General features: G+C 41.3%; 1 protein-coding gene across 3 annotated transcripts in view; it reads right to left on the bottom strand.

Moving 5' to 3' along the window:
• Positions 1 to 3634: 3634 nt before the first annotated feature.
• The window catches only part of ACOT12 (acyl-CoA thioesterase 12), a 72836-nt gene continuing 55512 nt past the window's right edge, over positions 3635 to 20958 (bottom strand). Inside the window, exons 7-15 of one of the 3 annotated variants that reach the window (XM_010386028.2) lie at positions 20020 to 20139; positions 19060 to 19210; positions 18337 to 18392; positions 17994 to 18057; positions 16925 to 17008; positions 9987 to 10120; positions 6710 to 6838; positions 4454 to 4580; positions 3635 to 4184 (exon numbers count right to left, since the gene is read on the bottom strand). In XM_010386028.2, coding sequence (XP_010384330.2) covers positions 4035 to 4184; positions 4454 to 4580; positions 6710 to 6838; positions 9987 to 10120; positions 16925 to 17008; positions 17994 to 18057; positions 18337 to 18392; positions 19060 to 19210; positions 20020 to 20139 — 1015 coding nt within the window. In that variant the 3' untranslated portion in view covers positions 3635 to 4034. Of the gene's footprint in view, positions 4185 to 4453; positions 4605 to 6106; positions 6186 to 6709; positions 6839 to 9986; positions 10121 to 16924; positions 17009 to 17993; positions 18058 to 18336; positions 18393 to 19059; positions 19211 to 20019; positions 20140 to 20958 lie in introns of those variants that run through there. The other 2 variants (XM_010386031.2, XM_010386030.2) reach the window with 2 other exon arrangements.

The raw sequence follows: 20958 nt of genomic DNA, 5'->3' as shown, positions 1-20958 counted from the left end.
CTGGTCTCAAGCTCCTCACCTCAGGTGATCCGCCCGCCTCGCCCTCCCAAAGTGCTGGGATTACATGGGTGAGCCACCATGCCCGGCTGAGTCTTAAGACTCTCAGTTAATCTCTTATTGTTTTGTGGATGTTGACAAAAGACACAAGACTTTTGGTTCAGAGATGAAGGACTGTATTACTCATGACACAGCAAGCAGCATAAGTATTAGCATATTTGTGTTGCTTTCTTTTCCCTCCAAGTCCCACAGAGGTGACAAGATGGGCATAGTGAATGCTGCAGACATATTGGGCTTGTGTCACAGCTGAGGAACCAAAGGCCCATAACTTTTCGAGCAAGTAGCAAGCACTGCAGCAGGCAGCAAACAAGCCAGGCCTCCTCTGCCCAGAGAGTGAGCAGTTACACTGAAGTCATGCTGTGGTCACCTTAACCTACTTAGTTGTCTATGGGACTAGCTACAGAAATTGCTCAGAATTGGGAGACAGATGAGTCCTATGGCCTGGCACACTCAGCAAGAATGTGCAAGACCACCCAGGGCTCATGGGGAGCTGCCTGTCCCCATAGTTTTAATACTTTGGAAAGGGGAAATAAATTATGAACAAACTTAATAGTTCTTATTTTAATAATTTACTCTAAACCACAAGACTTATTCCTTTATATGTATTTTTCAACATCTATTTTCTTTTTTTAACTTAATCCCAAATATGATAGTATCAACATATATTTTCAAGACTATCCTTATAACTATGCCAGTAAAAATGTCTAAGCTTATTTCTGAAATGTTTAAGAAATATAAACAAAACCACATGATTATATATATGTGCATGTGCGTGTGTGTGTGTGTATATATATATACATACACACATATATACTGGTTTATTTCCATTATTTATTAAAATTGTTCATTTCCTAAAGATGTTTGAGTACAGGGTCAACTATATTCTGATCCATTTTCCCATTTTTTCACTGGATTTTTTTCCTAAAACCAAAATAGAGAAACTGAATGCAGATTAGTAACTAGATTGCATTGAAACTAGGAAGAATAGGAATGAGCTTCCTTTTTCTTTTGTTGAGACAGAGTCTCGCTCTGTTGCCCAGGCCGGAGTGCAGTGGCACAATCTCTGCAAACTACAAACTTCACCTCCCAGGTTCAAGCAATTCTCCTGCCTCAGCCTCCTGAGTAGCTGGGATTACAGGTGGGCACCACCACATGCAGCAAATTTTTGTATTTTCAGTAGAGACGGGGTTTCACCATGTTGCTCAGGCTGGTCTCAAACTCCTGACCTCAGGTGATCTACCCACCTCGGCCTCCCAAAGTGCTGGGATTACAGGCATGAGCCACCACAGCCGGCTGAGTTTCCTTTCTTAATCAAAAAGCTTTCGGTCCTGTTAGAAGCACTTGAAAACCCTTACCATCGAAAAACAGCATGAAATTTTGAGTATCCCTTAAGGATACTTTGACACTCCAAAGGAAAAAAATCAGTGTGACTACATTTTTTTAGGTTTCCTCTGTCCTGAGTCTCCAGGGGGCTGACTGCTGATGAACTAACTTAGCTGCTTACCCTTAGAGCAAACGCGTTTGCTTCAAGCCTGGACATCAAAGAGAGTAGGGGAAGATGATCTTTAATTCAGCTGTCTTTAATTGTCTCTCGCTCTGTTGAAGTCTCACCAGGTTCTTTTCTTTCCTACAATGTGCCAGAAACACTCCCTGCTTAGGGACTTTGCCTTGGCTAGTCCCTCAGTAGGAAGCATGCTGCATCCAGAGATCCTCAGCTCACTCCCTCTCTGCCTGCAGGCTTTTGCTTAAATGTCCCTCAAGGAAGCCTACGTGGACCACCCTACTTAAAATATCAACCACCACCCCCAACCCTTCCCCGGCACTCTTCCTCTTTACCCTGCTTAATTTTTCCTTATAACGTATCTTCTAATATTCTATATTAATTTTATTTATGATGTGAACAGAGTATGCTTCTGTTTCTTGCTGAACCCGCAGTGCCTAAGATGTGTCTAGCACAAAGTAAGTTCTCAGTAAATATCTGAATGAATGAAAGAGTGAGCATATTCCTAATAAAAAAGAAAATGCAAGCTTAAGAGCTGTTATTACATTTTACAACTGGAACACCTTAGTTAATTTCGTCATTGTTTCAGACAATAGATTTCAAACTTTTGGAAATGCCCTAAGGAGAGCCTAAATGCATTGCTATCTTATCTTCTCGCCATGCTCATTTAGTATCTCTAAAGTCTAGTGGTCCTGAAAATGAGGTCTTCAATTCAGGATATGCCAAATGATCCAAGAAAGAGCCAGGTGGATGAGTCCTGTGTTTTTGTTCAGAAACATAAAAGTGAAATACATTAAAAAAAAAAAAAGGGGGGGGGGGTAGAAGGGATTGTTTGGCACTAAGATAGGTGAAAATGGGAAAACAGGACCTGTCTGCATTATTGTTAAGACTGGGGTAAACTGAATAGAACAGCACTATCTAAAAATCTTCTGTGATTATGGAAATATTCTATATCTGTATAGTCCAATATGATAGCCACTAACCACAGGTGACTAATAATACTTGTATTGGGGCTAGTATGGTGGGAGAATTTATTTTTGAAATTTATTTAATTTTAATTAAATAGCACATGTGGCTAGTGCTATTTAATGACACATATTGGGTAATGCAGGAATAGACTATGCCTCTGTTGTAAATTAGAGTGGGCAACATCTTTACGTCTCAGAGTGATCCAGCTATCATCACTCTGGTCCTTTAATTTCACAATGTTTCCATTACCATTCAGGAAAACATTTCAAAAAATGTAAATGCAAAGACTTAGGCTAAGGCAGACGGCATTTGGAAGTGTCTCAATTGTAGGTGAGGTCTGAAATTTTAGTTTAACGTAACCTCTTCATTACTAATTTTGTTGACTTTTTCAAAATGTAAAAATATTCTCAAAACCATTTCTACTTCTGTAATATGTAATTATTTTAATCCACATATCCACTCTTCTTATGTATATAAATGTTAATGTATAAAATTGCAGAACAGTCCAAAGTTCATGTAAATGAAAACTTGCTGGCACAGGAAAAATACAAATAATTATAACCAGGCTTACCTTGTGTGAAGAGATGGGTGAGGGTGGGTAGGGGGAGCAGAGGTAGAACTTTAGCAAACTAACAGCAGGATGCATCTAACCTGTTAAGTGTGCCCACCAATAATGGAGACTCCTTCAACTTTTAAAACATGTCCTTCAGAGGAGGCTAGCTTGCCATATTCTGGCTTGTCTCATGAGTTAAGACAAATCACAGACAGAGGAGAATAATGAATGTTGAAGTCTACAGAATAAAGTGCTAATGTAACGGTTATGAAAGAGATCTCAGTCAATATTCTCTTTCTCTGTAATATTACATTTTGCAGGTACCTTGTGTGTGTATATAGAGCAATAGACACTAAATTGGTCAGCCACCTGGAATATATGTTAAATGACACTAGTAAAGTTGTTCTTATTACTAAAATTGATTGGATTCCATTACGTTTTAATGTCTCCCCAATTTGAATCTCTAGACTATGTAATACATCTTGTCAAACGCTCCTGACATATAGATACCTGCTGCACAAGGAAGAATGCCATACCTTAATCAACAAGTCAACTTAGCAAATCATCATTTTAGATTTTATAATTTTTTTTTTGGAATTTCACACAGAACACACGTTTCACTCTGTAACCTAAAAATATTTATGATAATTTAAACTAAATTCATGCCATTTTATAGAACACATAGTATTGCATACAGGCAATTTTCCACTATCTGTGCCCCTGGAAGAGGCAGAGCCACAGATGACTTAAAACAGAATTTTAAAGCTCTTTTAATGCTAATCCAAATCACTGGTATTTGACTTAAGATGCATTTTGTTTTTTAACTTTTTCACTGCATTTTGCTTAGGCTTATATTAATTATTTTGTGGCCCAAAAGCTTGACAAATGTCAGGGTTAAGGGTGTCTGGAATTAAAAGTGGGAAATTAAATTACCAGTAACTGAAAGTTGACCATTTAAAATGTGCTTATAAACCCATCATCAGGACGATTCTCTAAGAACTGTATACAAGAGGCTGCTGTTTCTTCAATGGATTTCGACCAGCCACCAAGATTTCCAGCAAAGTAAGGAAGGATGCTAGCAGAAATACGGTTAAAGTAAGATACCTGTTTCAAAAAGAAAGTACAATATTTTAATTTCTTATTGACTTGGAGCTTTTTCAAGCAAGAATCTGAGTCTTGCTGGTGTAGGGGAGACTAAGACCCTAATCTTCTGGGGTACCTTCTGGAATAGATGATCTGAAAGGATGATCTTAGGATTCCCATAGTGTGGACACAAATTACAAGATTACAATTAATTAGGACATCTGGGTAAATTAAGGGATTTTTCTCTATCTCACAGAGCCAGTTAATCACAGATGTTTCATCAAACTTACAATGCATGAATTGCTGTCAATAGCATGGATGAGAAATCCGGCACATATGATTTCACTTCTGATGTACTGTGGAGATGGGGGGACCGATGGCAAAATGACCGACTTCACTGCCACTGTGTAAGTGTTACTGAAAGAAGACATTTTCTAAGCTCTTGTGAGAAATAAAGAATAGTTGTTAGAAAATAAATCCCTATAGTTAACCCAATTTATTTATACAGGTAGAAGTGAAACTACGAAGGCCCAGATCTTCTAGATTAGTGGTCTCATTAGAAAACACTCTCTAGGCTACATTCAAAGTAGGAAATAGTGTTTCCTGCCTTAAAATTGCATATACAATACTTTGTGTAACTCCATGAAGCTGGAGTCAATCACCAACTGCAGTTTTATTGTGTCCTACAGGGTTGTAATTTCAGCCTCCTTTCCTTTTTTTTTTTTTTTTTTTTTTGAGACGGAGTCTCGCTCTGTCGCCCGGGCTGGAGCGCAGTGGCCGGATCTCAGCTCACTGCAAGCTCCGCCTCCCGGGTTTACGCCATTCTCCTGCCTCAGCCTCCCGAATAGCCGGGACTACAGGCGCCCGCCATCTCGCTCTGCTAGTTTTTTGTGTTTTTTAGTAGAGACGGGGTTTCACCGTGTTAGCCAGGATGGTCTCGATCTCCTGACCTCGTGATCCGCCCGTCTCGGCCTCCCAACGTGCTGGGATTACAGGCTTGAGCCACCGCGCCCGGCCTCCTTTCCTTTTTAAATTAAAAAAACAGGCCGGGCGCAGTGGTTCACGCCTGTAATCCCAGCACTTTGGGAGGCTGAGGCCGGCAGATCACCTGAGGGTGGGAGTTCGAGACCAGCCTGACCAACATGGAGAAATCCCGTCTCTACTAAAAATATAAAATTAGCTGAGCATGGTGGCGCATGCCTGTAATCCCAGCTACTTGGAAGGCTGAGGCAGGAGAATCGTTTGAACCTAGGAGGCAGAGGTTACAGTGAGCTGAGATTGTGCCATTGCACTCTAGCCTGGGCAACAAGAGCAAAACACCATCTAAAATAATAATAATAATAAAAACAATACCCATCATTGTTAAAAGAAAAACTCTCAACAATAGAGAACCCTGTAGGCTACAAAATAAAAATCTTCCTCCAGTCCAACTGCACTCCCATGCTATTCTCCACCCTAGAAGTGACCACTCTTAACATTTTATTGTATAATAATAAATGTATAAGAATATTTATATAAGCAAATGCACACAAAATTTTTTACATAAATATCATTTTACAAATATCGACTACAATTTGATTTTTCATCTAGCAATAAATCTTTGGAGGTGTTTCTCTATCAGTCCCATTATAGCTGCTTCATCCTTTTTAATGATGGTACAATACTTTGTAGTATGGATCTACCATAATTTATAAGATGGATTTTCCATTTGTTTCTAGTATCTTTTGACATAATAAATGATATGACACTGAACATCTGTTAATACTCACATGTGTGTGGAATTATTTGGAACACTTCCTCTTAGAAGCTAGCTGCCGTGCTCTGAGCAGTTCAGTGTACATGGAAAAACCATGTCTGGGTCCTCTGATCAACAGCCCCAAGCTGACAGCCAGCCATGGTGGATGTCTAGCACAATCAAGCCTTGGTGAATTCTAAACCAATTCCCGGTGTCTTATTTGGGTTTCACTGCATTTTTACTAATCATGGTATGTTTCAAAGGTTTACTGAATACCAGTTTTACATCTACATAGGAAAAGGAACTACTTCAGGATTCTTGCATTGTACTTTGCAAACAGCTGGCACTTAATAGATGACTGTTAATTTTTAAAATAATAGCTAAAGATTCATCTAGGTATAATTCAAATGAACATAATTCAAGAGCAGAAATATCTACACAGACTTCCTTATTTTCACATCAACTTTTTTTTTTTTTTGAGACGGAGTCTAGCTCTGTTGCCCAGGCTGTAGTGCAGTGGCGCCATCTCGGCTCACTGCAAGCTCTGCCTCCCGGGTTCACGCCATTCTCCTGCCTCAGCCTCCCAAGTAGCTGGGACTACAGGCACCCGCCACCACGCCCAGCTAATTTTTTGTATTTTTAGTAGAGATGGGGTTTCACCGTGTTAGCCAGGATGGTCTCGATCTCCTGACCTCGTGATCCACCCGCCTCAGCCTCCGAAAGTGCTGGGATTACAGGCTTTCACATCAACTTTTAATTTCTATTCTATACTATGAAATGGTGATAGAACACTTGAACTGCATATACTCACCCATCTTTGAGAGGTTTTCTTCGTGATATGAGTACTACCAAGTCTTTGGGTTTGTCATCATTCAGCACAGGACAGGTGATGTGACACAGCTGATCATCTTCACTCACCCAGTCTATGACTTCACAGGACCTGTGTATACAGAACAGTGAAAAGCAGCTATACTTTCTACCTGGTAAGGCATTCACTTCCCTTATTTGCTTATATAATCTCATTATTGGTATCCTTATTTGCCCCTTCAGCTCACCTAATCATCCCCCTAAAAGCCAGCATTATTGCTCAAGTCTGTCTTTAGAAGAGCTCTTTGAGGCTGGGCACAGTGGCTCATGTCTGTAATCCTAACACCTTGGGAGGTCGAGGTGGGAGGATCACTTGAGGCCAGGAGTTCAGGACCAGCCTGGGCAAACTTGCAAAACGTTATCTTTACAAAAAAATTTTTTTTTAATTAGCTGGGTGTGATGGTGCATGCCTGTAGTCCCAGCTACTCCAGGGGTTGAGGTGGGAATATCACTTGAGCCTGAGAGGTTGAGGTTGCAGTGATCCATGATTGTGCCACTGCACTCCAGCTTGGGTGACACAATGAGATCCTATCTCAAAAAAAAAAAAAAAAGAAAGAAAAAAAAAAGCCACAACAAACAAACAAAAAACACAAGAGCTCTTTGATTAGAAGGAATAATTCTGCAAGTGATAGAGGATGGTGGCCATCTGACTTCAAGTTCATAATTCTCGATACTTCAGTGAAAGGCATTGAGTTGTTTTACACACAATTATTTTTCTCTAGGATCAAGTAAAAACATTGTGAGGACTCGTAAATCATATAGTCAGTCCAAGAAGGATTGTTTATATAGATAAAGAAATGTGGCGTACTGGAAACAGCACTAGCTTTGGAGTCACACAACTCTCTTTTGACTCCCAGATTGCCACTTACTCGCTACATAAGTTGCGTTAGGCAAGTCATTTTATTTTTTCATCTATAAAATTTAGATAATGATACGTGGGGTTATTGCAAGGATTCAGCTAAAACACCTGAATCATAGTAGATGTACAAGAAAAGTTAGTTGAATAAGAATTCATTCATTCATTCCCCCATTTGTTCAACTTCAATTTGGCCAGAATGTCAAGTGGCAGAGAATAGTGGGAGAAACATTTTTAAAGCATTTAACAGCAAAGTTTAGGCATTGTTATTCCTAAAAGCTTTGTACTAGTAGAGTATCTACTAAACTGATGCAAGAAAATTGAGAAGTGTTCCCCTTCTCTCAGAATGATTTATTGTGATAGCATTAACCATGACGTATCATTCTGATATGGGAGGTGGGCAGGGAAGTGTTGGATAGAGAAGGGAAGGGTCACTGGTGAGGGCTCTGCCCTCGGGCCTGTGCCCACAGACCTAAATGAGGACAGGCATTTCTGTTTTCACACCCCAAAAGTTACCTTTTGGCCCACCACACCCCACATCCTGTGCCCATAAAAAACCCGAGACCCTAGCAGGCATATCCAGCCTAGCGGGCTGGATGTTGAGAGGAACAGAAGAGCACACCAGCAGATGCTGGCAGGCCATCGACGGTGGAAAGACATGGAATTTGGTCAGGGGTGGTCAGAGGAGAGTCTGGTGGCTGGGCAGCCTGACTCCAGAAGAAGACCACCTTCCAACTCTATCCTCCTTCTGGCTCCCCATCCATCTCGCTAAGAGCAACTTCCACCACTCAAAACCTTGCACCCATCCTCCAAGGCCACGTGTGAGCCGTTTTTCCCAGTACACTAAGGCAAGAATCCAGGATACAGAAAGCCCTCTGGGTCTAACTGAGCTGATTAACACAAGCTGTCTGCAGACAGCAAAACTGAAAGAGCACATCACAACACACACCCACTGGGGCTTCTGGAGCCATAAACACTCAACCCTAGATGCTGCCATGGGGTCGGAGCCCAAAAAACGCTTCCCACGACTTAAGTGTCTGCATGATCCCTCTAGAGGTTTGAGCAGCATGAAGAAACAAGCCACACCCCTCTCGCAGGCCCTACCAGGAGGATAAGGGAACTCCTCCCATTTAAACTCTAGCATCTGTGCAAATGTAACACATGACCTTAGAGATGTTTCACTTTAGTGGTATTAAATCATCTATTACATGGTATTTCTAAATCTCTATCACAGTGAGTTTTAGAAAATTTAAAGATGAGCCTCTATCTTGTCAAGATTAGGAAACGCTTAACATAATAGGAAGCCCATCTCACCAACCCTTCCATGTCAACAAGGTGGCCATGAAGCCCTGTGGGGTGCTATAGCCAAGGTGGCTGGGCCTCAGTGCAGCTGGTCCCCATCAGTGCAGTTGGCAGGGTGCACAGCGCTGTACTGTGTTCCAGGAAAGGGCCGGGGAGTGGAGGAGATTGGATTAGGGATGTGGGAGACAGGGAGTAGCAGGAGTAGGAGATGTAGGCTAATACCAGCAGGGACATCATCAGGAGGGGGAGCAGGAAGGCATGCTTTTCACCTCGGGGCTTGCACAGCTTGCTGTCTTAGCTTCTCACCAGGGAGGGTTGCTTCACAGAGAAGTAAGGAACTGCCAATGAAATATTGAGAGTAGGCAGGACAAGTGGATAATCACTTCCTCAAGAGCAATGAGGTTGCATATTAAAGTAGAAGAGTGTAAAATTCAGAGCATGACAGACTTGGGTTCCAATTTGGGTTCCATCACTTTATTGTCTGTGCAATCTTGGCAAGTCTCAGAACCTCTTAAATGGAAATAATATCGACCTTGAAGTTACTGGTAGAATTACAATAGATGTGGGTAAAGCAGGTCAACTCAATATAGATGATAAGTGAGCATAACTTTTGTTTTGTGTCTCTCAATATCACCTGATGCAGTATTCTGTCCAGAGCAAACTTTATTTTTATTTTAATTTTTGACAGGGTCTCCTGTGTTGCCCAGGCTAGAGTGCAGTCGTGTGATCTTGGCTCACTACAGCTTTGACCTCCAAGACTCATGCAATCTTCCCACCTGGGCCTCCCGAGTAGCTAGGACTACAAGCATGCGCCACCATGACCAGCTAATTTTTGTGTATTTTACAGAGAGGCTTTCACCATGTTGCCCAGGCTGGTCTTGAACTCCTGGGCTCAACTATCCACCTGCCTCAGCCTCCCAAAGTGCTATGCCCGGCCAAACTTTTAAAAATACTCTTTAAACAATGGGTCACATGCTGGACGGTGGAGATGGACTGCAATATGGAGATGATCTTTTACATGATGTCAAGGTTGATTGAGAAAAATTTTTAAGTTTGTCCTTACACACAATGGGGGTCCCACAAAGGTCGCTTTGTAAAGTCAGACAAGAGACGATAAGCCAAATGTGCTGGACTTCCCACGTGCTTTTCAACCCAAACAGATAAAACATCATGCTCTTCCAGAGTATATATTTTTATCTAAAAGACAACAAAAAAAATTACATTACAAAAGAAAACTGATGCTTTTACTTTAGAAACCATACGCATATATATGTAGTCAAAGACCAATTGCAGTAACTAAGGCATCTTATTTCCTGGATGAAATTGAAGCCGCATGGCAATTTCTCTTCAAATACTGGGATGTCTAGAAGTCTGTCCAGGATGCTGTAGTCCCGTGTCCTCTAAACAATGTGTGACTTGAGGGTGGGCTATTTAATTATTGCACAACAGTTTTTTTTTTTTTTCTCATGAAAAATGTAAAAACCTAGACCTTTCTCTCCTTGTCTGTTTGTGATGTTTCCCTGCCTCTACTGAGGAAAAAAAAGAAAATATCACCAGACTGCCAGGCAGGTCAGCACCTCATCTCCCTCAAAAGAGCGCAGTCAAGGCTATAGCTTAGGACACTTTCCCAGGATGTCAGGCATGTCTTCAAGTGGGCTGAGGGGATCCAGGAACTGAGTCAACCACCTCTAGAACCATCTCAGCCTCTCAGCAGGGTCCCTGGAGCACCATATTTCCTCAGCACGAAAAATCCTTTCATTTCTGAATCACTGTGGCTGGATATCCTTCTGAAGGGCCAGTTCCTGGTTTCCTAATGCACATTATTCCTTAGGTAAGAGGAGGCATGCCTTGGGGAGCCATTTGACATATACTTAAGCATGAATGCGTCCCGTGCTACTCTGAGCTTTTCTTCTACTGTGTTTTTGACAATAATCAGAGATGTGTGTTCAGCTAAGAAAACATTTCTATCCTTCTCATTTTCTTTTCTCTTTCAGGGTACTTTGAAGCTAGTGTTGAAATTTGCTACCTTATAACCATTCCCATGGCAACAAGCTGTGAGAAAACAAACAAATATGGGGTTAGGACTTCACTGCAGGAATCAAGCAGATGGAAAAAAATCAGGCTGTAAAGGAGAAACCTTTATTTAAATATAAATATTATCAATAAGAGAATGAAGAAATGAGAAATTAACTACAAGCAGCTCAGACACAAGTGATTATTTGCTTATATCATTTAACCTCTCCAATTGAACTTGCTTCCAAGCTTCCCTTTAAATCCAGCCTGCAAAGGAAGACATGATCGAGGCTGTCAGCACTTATCAAACACCAAGAAAACTACAGATGGGGCTCCAGGTGGCTGGTGAGACTCGCCCTACTTAGCATGGGCATGCCTAACTTTGCGCCCAGCACAGGGGGAGTTGAAGGAGGTTCGTTGGTGTATATCCAGAGAAATTATCAGATTTATCCGTCATCCAATCAGTGCTTGGTGGGCAAGTGGCTCTAGGATGGGCTGCTGGGGCTCTTCAATCTCAGAGGAGCTGGGGGCAGGTTGCCAGGGTGAACTCCATAGTGCCAGTCCTATTCTGGCCTTGGGTCAGCCATGCTCCATTCTGGTGGAACGAGATGGAGTGGGATGCAATATTGTGCTGAGCACTTATTAAGAGTTGAATTATGTCTCTACCCTTCCACCCCCAAATTCATGTGCTGTAGTCCCAACTTCCTCTACCTCAGAATCTGACCTTATATGGAAATAGGGTTCTTACAGATGTAATTAATCAAGATGAGGTTGTACTGTGGTAGGATGGACCCCTAATCCAATATGACTGGCATCCTTGTTAAAAAGGGACATTGGACATAGACATGCTTACAAGGAGAACACATGTGATGACAAAGGTAGAGATCCAGCGATGTTTCTATAAGCCAAGGAGTGCCGAAGACTGCCAGAAAATCACCAGCAGCTAGGAGACAAGCATGGAACAGATTGTCCCTCACAGGCTCAGAAAGAAGCAACCCTGTTGACATCTTGGTTTCAGGCTACCAGCTTCCAGAACTGTGAGACAATAGATTTCTACTGTGTCCACTACCCAGTTTGTGGTCCTATGTTATAGCAGCCCTAGGAAACGAATACAGCACTTTCCTAGGTGGCTGCTCCTCAGGCTGCAGTCACATGCTTCTGTTTCCTATCATGGAGCCAAATCAAACATCAAGATAAGTTGTAACCACCACTGAATTCTGCCCTTACAGAGCTCACTCGACTTATCCAATGTCAGGTACAGTACTGGATGAGCAAATTCGATTTTGATCTTTCCCCTAGAAGGTGAGGGAAGCAGAAAGTCCCCATTGCTGTGCTGTCTAAATCAATGATATTGATGCAAACAAAGCAGACAAAGAAATGCAGTAGTTAGTTTTGGTTCTCTTTAAACCCTGCTAAGAAAGACCAGCTTTTGCTTAGTGAAAACATTTTCCAGGAACAGTTCTCCAAGAATATGAATTACCTTTCATAGTTGGGAATATAGAGATTCAATTTATTTATTTATTTATTCGTAACCAACTGATATGGTTTGGATTTGTGATTTCAACCAAATCTCATGTCAAATTGTAATCCCCAGTGCTGAAGCAGGGACCTGGTGGGAGGCGACTGGATCATGGGAGTGGACTTCCCCCTTGCTGTTCTTGTGACAGTGAGTTCTCATGAGATCTGCTTGTTTGAAAGTGTGTGGCACCTCACCCTCTCTCTTCCTCCTGCTCTAGCCATGTAGGACGTGCCTGCTTCCTCTTTACCTTCTGCCATGATTGGAAGTTTCCTGAGGCCTCCCCAGCCATGCTTCCTGTGCAGCCTGTGGAACCGTGGGCCAATTAAATCTCTTTTCTTTAACAATCACCCAGCCTCAGGTAGTTCTTTATAGCAATGTGAGGATGAACTAATATACCAACTCAAATGTTTTCTTTATCATTTGATGGTTGGAGAATTTTATTCTGTGAAATGAAGCTTAAAGCAAGTAGGCTGAAAATCTGCTGGAGCTTGCTAACATTTTATTAGTGATATCTTTTTTTTCATTTTAATAAGATTCTTTTTGAATTTGAATTTGAATGTCTTATACAAATAGTATAAGAGGGCTTTCAATCCCAACACTTTGGGAGGCCAAGGCTGGCAGATCACCTGAGATCAGGAGTTTGAGACCAACCTGGCCAACATGGTTATACCCTGTCTCTACTGAAAATACAAAAATTATCCAGGGGTGGTGGCACATGCCTGTAGTCCCAGCTACTTGGGAGGCTGAGGCATGAGAATCCCTTGAACCCGGGAAGGGGAGTTGCAGTGAACCGAGATCACGCCACTGCACTCTAACCTGGGCAACACAGTGAGACGCTGTCTCAAAAAAACAAACAGTACAAGAGGAAACAACTAAAAATTTGAGAATTTTTGTACCATCTATTGACAAATATGTTTTGGAGACTACACTGTGGGAAAGAGGGCAAAAGTGGTTTTTACAGAGCCTTCACTTTCCTTGGAGGTATCTGGACATGACCACGGGGGCCAAGTGGGTGGGGGTCGGAGAGGCAGAGCTCTGGGCCCAGCCCCTCCCCCAGCTCCATGGGACTAGCTCCCCTCTGGTCTGTTTCCTATACTAGGGATCTGTCCTGTGTAAAGGTTTTCAGGTGGTTCATGTCATTCTGGCTTTCTCCATAATTTTCCCAGTACATCCCCAGGTCTTCTTTAAATAAAAAGCTACTCCTGTCAGGCCAGTCTCCTACTCAATGCTAATTTCCACCAGGAGAACTTGGCGCAAACTACCTACTGCCTAGAAAGCCCTATTTCTCCCTCAGCAATCCACTCCTGACACTGTCTTCAAGGAGGTAAGAATGGCCTCCTCTCTGAAGTTCTCCCTATATAACTGTCTTCTCTTACTTGGAATTGCCTGTAAGAGCTGACTTTTATGGTTTAAGCACTATAATCTCTCACTTGTTAATAAACAACCTTATAATTATTCTTCAGCTGTTTCACGTACCTTTGTGATGTTTCCAAAATATACATTTTGCTCCTTGTATTACTACAATTAATTCTATCATTATACATGAAACATGAAATGAATGAAAACCATAAGCCCTATCCAATTTCATCACACATACTACAATCTTAGATTTTTACCATCTAATTTATATTGAAAACCTGGAAAAAACATGATTTTTTTTTTTTTTTTTTTTTTTTTAGAGATGAGGTCATTTTATGTTGCCCAGGCTGGCCTCAAATTCCTAGGCTCAAGCAATCCTTCTACCTCAGATTCCCAAGTAGCTGGGACTACAGGTGGATGCTGTCAGATCTGGCTTTGAGGAAAGTGTGAGTTTTTTTTTTTGTTTTGTTTTGTTTTTTGGTACAGGGTCTCACTCTGTTGCTCAGGCTGGAGTGCAGCGGCACAATCTTGGCTCACTGCAACCTCCGCCTCCCAGATTCAAGTGATTCTCATTCCTAAGCCTCCCCAGCAGCTGAGATTACAGGTGCCTGCCATGACACCCGGCTAATTTTTTATTTTTAGTAGAGATGGGGTTTCACCATGTTGGTCAGGCTGGTCTTGAACTCCTGACCTCAAGCGATCCACACATCTCGGCCTCCCAAAGTGCTGGGATTACAGGTGTGAGCCACTGCGCCTGGCCAGAAAGTATGATTGTTTTTTGTTTTGTTTTGTTTTTTTGACATGGAGTCTCACGCTGTTGTCCAGGCTTGAGTGCAGTGGCACAATCTCAGCCCACTGCAACCTCTGCCGCCCAGGTTCAAGCAATTCTCCTGCCTCAGCCTCCCAAGTAGCTGGGATTACAGGCGTCTGCCACTGCTCCTGGCTAATTTTTGTAGTTTTAGTAGAGACGGGGTTTCAGCATCTTGGCCAGACTGGTCTTGAACCCCTGACCTTATGATCCACCTGCCTCGGCCTCCCAAAGTGTTGGGATTACAAGCATGAGACACTGCACCTGGCCCAAAAGTATAATTCTTAACAGACAACTGTGTTGTAAGAATTATTCAATTAAAAGGTGACAGAAAAAATTAGAGTCATATTGGAAATTAAAAACATATAAGCTGTAAAACGTGGGAGAGAAGAGGATAACTCTTCAAAAACATTTTTTATCAGATTTTTAAAATCAGTTTTCATCATGAGTATATTCTTTAAAGGAGAAATTCAAATTCAATGGAAATAATGCAAGAATATTTCTTTAACTATATAATATCCTCTAGTAACTATCTACATAATAATTAAGAATTAATCATTGATAGCTCTTCTACAACACTAGCAAATTTGTTTGGGTATGCTTTGGGCCACACCCTCCCGAGAACTGAAGTTATAATATATTCTACGACTTCACTAAATATGTTCTTTCACTCCATTCCAGACATGAATTTGTTTTTTCCACTGCTGCTCATGAATGCTCAGATCCCAGCAATGATGAAAGAAGCAGGTTTTATAATAGTGAAAGAAAACAAAGTAGTGAAGCATCTTTTATGCTTCTTAATGCATCTTAAATGCATTAGTTAAACCTGTGTTTCTGCATCACTGAACCAGGCAAAGCCAGAAACTTCACTGGATCCAAATGGGATAAGGAAGACCTTTAAAGGATTTAATAGTGAGGACAAAGAAATCATAAAAGGAAACAACCAAAAACAAAACATTCAGAAGAGGTCAAAGTCAGAGTTGAAAAGAATCAGTGAAGTAGCATCTGAATTTACTTAGATTTTAAGGTAAAGTAACAATATAATTTATCATTCAAACTGGAACACCAAGACACTGTTAATAATTATGATGGGACAACAGGTGTAAGCCAGAACTGTCCCAAGAAAATCAGGACATACGGTCATCCTATTTCATAGGCTGCTGCTTCACTGATGATGAAAATCAGTGCATACTGAAATATGAACGTAGCCAAAGTGCTGGCATTAGTGAGCATCTCTGAAGTGCCAGGCGCTCCTGTGATCTGGGTGTAGTGGGGAGCAGATTGGCCCTCACAGAGCTTACAGTCTAGTTAGTGTGGGCATGAGCTTCCGAGGGTCTCCTCATAAACCTCTGAAATTAAATAAAATTAAGATCCAAATGATGTATGTCTCTTTAAACCTGATGGCATGCAAAACACTGTAACAGGTCCTAAGAGAGATACAAAGAAGTCGAGACAAAGCCTCTTTCTTAAGAGGTTTATAATGTACTCAGGGAAAGAAGATCCTGTGTAAGCATGTGTAAAAAGTTAAATTTCCATGTAAGGCTTAAATATTAATTTGAGGTAGCTGGGGAAGAAATGTCATAAGGTAGTGTATAATTAATTGAAAAATTGTTTATTTATTTATTATTTTTAGAGACAGAATCTTGCTCTATTGCCCAGGCTGGAATGCAATGATGTGATCATAGCTCACTGGAGGCTGAAATGCCTGGGTTCAAGTGATCCTCCCACCTCAACCTCCTGGGCAGCTAAGACTACAAGTGTCTGCTACCACAGCTGCTGATTTTTAATTTTTTTGCAGAGATGGGGTTTCATTATTTTGGCCGGGCTTGTATCAAACTCCTGGCCTCAAGGGATCCTCCTGCCTTGGCCTCCCAAAGTACTAGGATTAGTACGTGAGCCAGCACATTCAGTCAAAAAAATTAATTTTAAAGAAGTCATGACTAAAGGAGTTACTAGAAAAAGAAGTTCCTAAGTCAAGTGTGGCAGGAGAGCCTTTATGGAGAAGCATCTGTCCTGATCTAGATCAGGTGGGATTTGGGTAGATGGAGAAGAGAAGGAGGGAGAGACGGGATGTGAGAACCTAAGCTCAGAGATAGGAGCATGTGGGGCATATTTGAAGGACTCCAAATCAACCAGCTTGTAGAGACAGGGCTGAAAAGATGGTTGCCTCTTATAAACAGTTTCCTCAAAAGGTTTTTTTTTTATCTTAAAAGCCGCAGTAGAAGCAGTAGAACCACCACCACCACCAAAGTTTTCATTTGTGATGGGCAATGGACTATGCAAATACCTGGAGGTGTCCTACCTTTTCCACAGCGCTGGTAACCTCCCATCCCCTTTTGGCTGCCAGTTTTCTGAGGGCCTCCACATTGCTGTCACTCAGGGATGCCTAGAATAGAAATATTTTTAAAGCTATGTGTTCAATACATGGATGTGTGATCATATATTTTCTGCTTAAAAAATGGACACTGTTGGAGGAGGTATGTGTTGAGTCCCAGTGATAATGTTGAGTTTAGAACTAAACTACAGGCTGGGTGAGGTGGCTCAAGCCTGTAGTCCCAGCACTTTGGGAGGCCAAGGCACGCAGATCACTTGAGGATAGGAGTTCGAGACCAGCCTGGCCAACATGGTGAAACCCCATATCTACTAAAAATACAAAAATTAGCCAGGTGTTGTAGTGCAAACCTGTAAACCCAGCTACTTGGAGGCTGAGGCAGAAGAATCGCTTGAACCCACCACCTGGAGGCAGAGGTTGCAGTGAGCGAAGATTGCGCCACTGCACTCCAGCCTGGGCGACAGAATGAGACTCTGTCTCAAAAAAACAAAAAAACTAAGCTACAGCTAACATATAATTTTTATCTTGAACCCTTAATTTAGAATTCAGACAAAGTAACTGTATACTTAACAACTGGGTATCTATCATTTTAGTTGGTGTCCTGAGCAGAGACAGACTACCTTTCAGTATGACTGATAATCAACATATAATAAGTAAACTTGGATTTCTCTTTACATTCAATGGTTAAAAATATTCAAATGATACTACTTTGTTATTGTTTTTATAAAAATGCAAGCTGATGGGCACATGTCACAGTGAGATGCCGGATGGGACTGTGCCATGCTTCTGGAACATACCTGACAGCAGAGCATCCTGAGTCTGCAGTTTGGGAACTGTAAGAAGTCAAACAAGGTTCAGCTGCCGACTGGTAAGCAGTAACTGATAGCCTGGTTTCGTATCATTTTGACATGACTGGCTGATATAATCCACCTTGTCACATAGCCTGTGTAGGCATAACCTAAGCCAGTTAGGCAAGGCGATTTCCATTTTTTTAATGATAAGACTTTTATACGAAGAGCTTCAAATCATAAAACGTCACCTGCTTGCTGATATCCCAGTGAATGCGAAGTGGAACCTCTTCTTTGTGGGAAATAACATATTTCCTGGAAAAAAAATTAAAATGTTAAATGAGTTTTTTTTTTTCTCTGCATTTAGCACACAACAATAACCTTAGTACTTTCTTGAACTTCTATCAGCCATGGATATCAGTGGAACAATGTGGAAGAACTATTTCCATAAGTCAGTAATCAGCCTTTGCAGCCAGGAAACATCAGACCTTCTCTTTTTCTGTTATGTGGGAATAGAGACCCAGGCAGGGGCTTTTACATAATTTGTCAGATTAGGGAAGACTCCATAAAATCATTATACCTTATGTTCCTTACCTGCCTAGGCGAATTCTCTTGCGTGCAATAGCTCCCCGATAGCGTCTAAAATCATCCTTTAATCAAAAACAAAATAAAAACAATAAAATAAAATAAAATCTCTACTATCTTAGTGTTATAATCCTTAAGTATCCTTCTCCTAAATCAGTCAAAAGGGCTAACTGGGATGTGGCATCTCTCCATGAACTGACTTCATCAGGTCAGAGCCTCTGTGCTGAATCCACAAAGGGCAGTTGCACTGACAAAGGTGTAATCCTTCCAGTTATTTTCTTCCTTTTTCAAAAGTGGAGATTATTAACATTTCTATTACCAGAATTGTACTCAATTCTCACTACAGAGTTTTTAGAAAAAATTAACATTGGCGATCAGGTAATTTCGGGATGAGGGAAAGATATGGTTCCCATGAACTTGGCACAGCATCAAGAGCTAGAGTTAAGGAAGCGAGAGAAGAGACCCAGAAATAGGGCACAGAAGGTGACATCCTACCCACAGCCGTGTGTGGCCCAGTAGAGGTGAAGTCTTCAGGGTTTCCATTATTTGAACAAATGATCAGAGTGCTCCGGGGGAAAAGGAAAAGAAAAAAGCCCACTTCACTTTGTAATGCTGAAAAGAGAGAAAACCAAAGGCAAAGAGCCAAAGAGGCCGTTGCTGGTGGGAGGAGATTCTGGGTAGAGCTCTCTATTCACAGGTCTGGCTATTGAACCTCGTGTGATAATAACTGACCTTTGAAATGGGTTGAATTCTGGGAAACGTGATGAGATTTTCCTTATCATCAGCAGCATTGTAAATGAGAAAAGCACTGTTGATGTGACGCCCTCGGCCTTCAGCCCATTCCTGACAGTCAAAGGCCTCCACGCGAACTCCAACTTCAACACTGTGAAGGGTGACGCAGGGTGGTGGGCAAAGAGGATCTCGACCCAGTAGGCCCTCCTTGCCCACTGCCGCCACCTCCTCCAAGCAACAGGAGGATAAGGGCCTGGGTTATCTTCTTTGTTATCAGCAAATCTGTGCAACTATTAAAATCCATTTTTAGGTCAATGGGCTGCTTTTTACAAGCCCCTAAGAGCATTTCCATTTTACTTCCCCACTTTCAAGTGGGGCCAGGAAGGGCTTTATATACATTCATGAACATATTTTGGCAATGTAGGGGAGGGCTTAAATTGTGCCAAAGTTAAGTTTTCTTCCCTAAAAACAATAATTATGTAACTAAAAAATAAACACTGCAATTAGGAAACACAGATATTCTTTTTACATTTAAAAAGAAACAAATACTAAATCAAATCTTTTCATTGTGTACCAAGAATAATAAAAATAACTGGGAAGTGGTTTGGATTTCATGGTGGTAATACCAGGTCCATTATGAGTTGATTGACCATCTAGTCACTGGGACTGGAAGGAAAAGTTAATAATTATGCAGGGATGACAGGTACAAACCAGGTCCAACTTGGGCCAACTGGGACATACGGTCACGCTTATAAGACAAAAACCAGTCTGTCACAATTTACTAATTGTGAGAAGGCTCCAAGCAGAACAAAGGGTTAAACGTGTTCATGGATTTTGAAAAGTGCATGAAAAAAATGGAATTTTGTTAAAGTAGTTCCTATACTCACCTCCAGACTGAAATTAAAAATTACATTTGTGCAAGTTTAAATTTCTTCATAGCAGTCTAAGGGCTCACTTTACCAGGTCTGAAATGTATTGTTGACAATGGCAGTGAAGACAAGACGATCTCCAACTGTAGATGGCCCCCGGAACTTAAACATATCTATGGACTTCAGAAAGGGATGTGCCCAACACAGGCGACTGGAGAGACAAAGGGAGGGAGAGAGAAGAAAGCGATCACTCATTCATTCATTGAACAAATACATAGATAAGTCTTCAACCTATTTTCTAAATAAGCATTTCTTTAAACTTGACTGAAATAAATAACTGGCTTATGTGTGTTGAGGGTAGGTCTGCACGCTACCTGCCAATATCTTGGGAAATACCGGGTCCCCGAGTAGTGGGGTCTTTACCCAGATGTTGATGCTTCTACGCCTCTCGTAACAGTCCTACTCTTGTCTCGTTTCCTAGGGAAGTCCCTTGGAACAACAAACCAATGCTTTTTGTTCTAATTTGAATTATAGTCATCTGGATAGCTCATGACTGTAGTCTCAAGAAGTTGTGATCCGGGTTGAAGTGGGGCCCAAGTGAAGGCAGGTGTCCTCACACAATTCCTCAGCTTCACAGTTAATCAAATTCACCCACAGATCAAAAGATAAGATTTTCCCCCCAGAAAAATTACCTGGATTGCTACATAAAGCCTGAAAGGCTAGGAGATACACATTTTATAATTTTTGCGTGTATGACATGTTGAAATAGTTATATATAATATTTAATTTCAGAAAGTTACTTCCATAATTTTCTACATTTTAGATTCCCACTGTCATCATTCAATTACTCTGTGCCAACACCAAGTGAACAGATGCTGCCATAGTTATATTATAAGCCTTTACAAAGAACATGTTCAATTGCTTTACTGTCATTAAGAATGACAATCTCATTTTAAAAACAAGCTCACTTATTTGTGCATGATTTTTAGAAAGGATAACTACAGGTTTCTAACTATAGTCGTAACTATAG

This window comes from Rhinopithecus roxellana, chromosome 3 (assembly GCF_007565055.1).
Source record: "Rhinopithecus roxellana isolate Shanxi Qingling chromosome 3, ASM756505v1, whole genome shotgun sequence".
In the NCBI taxonomy this organism is placed as follows: domain Eukaryota; kingdom Metazoa; phylum Chordata; class Mammalia; order Primates; family Cercopithecidae; genus Rhinopithecus; species Rhinopithecus roxellana.
The sequence above is the reverse complement of the archived record's forward strand: the minus strand, read 5'-3'. Positions and strand labels throughout refer to the sequence as shown.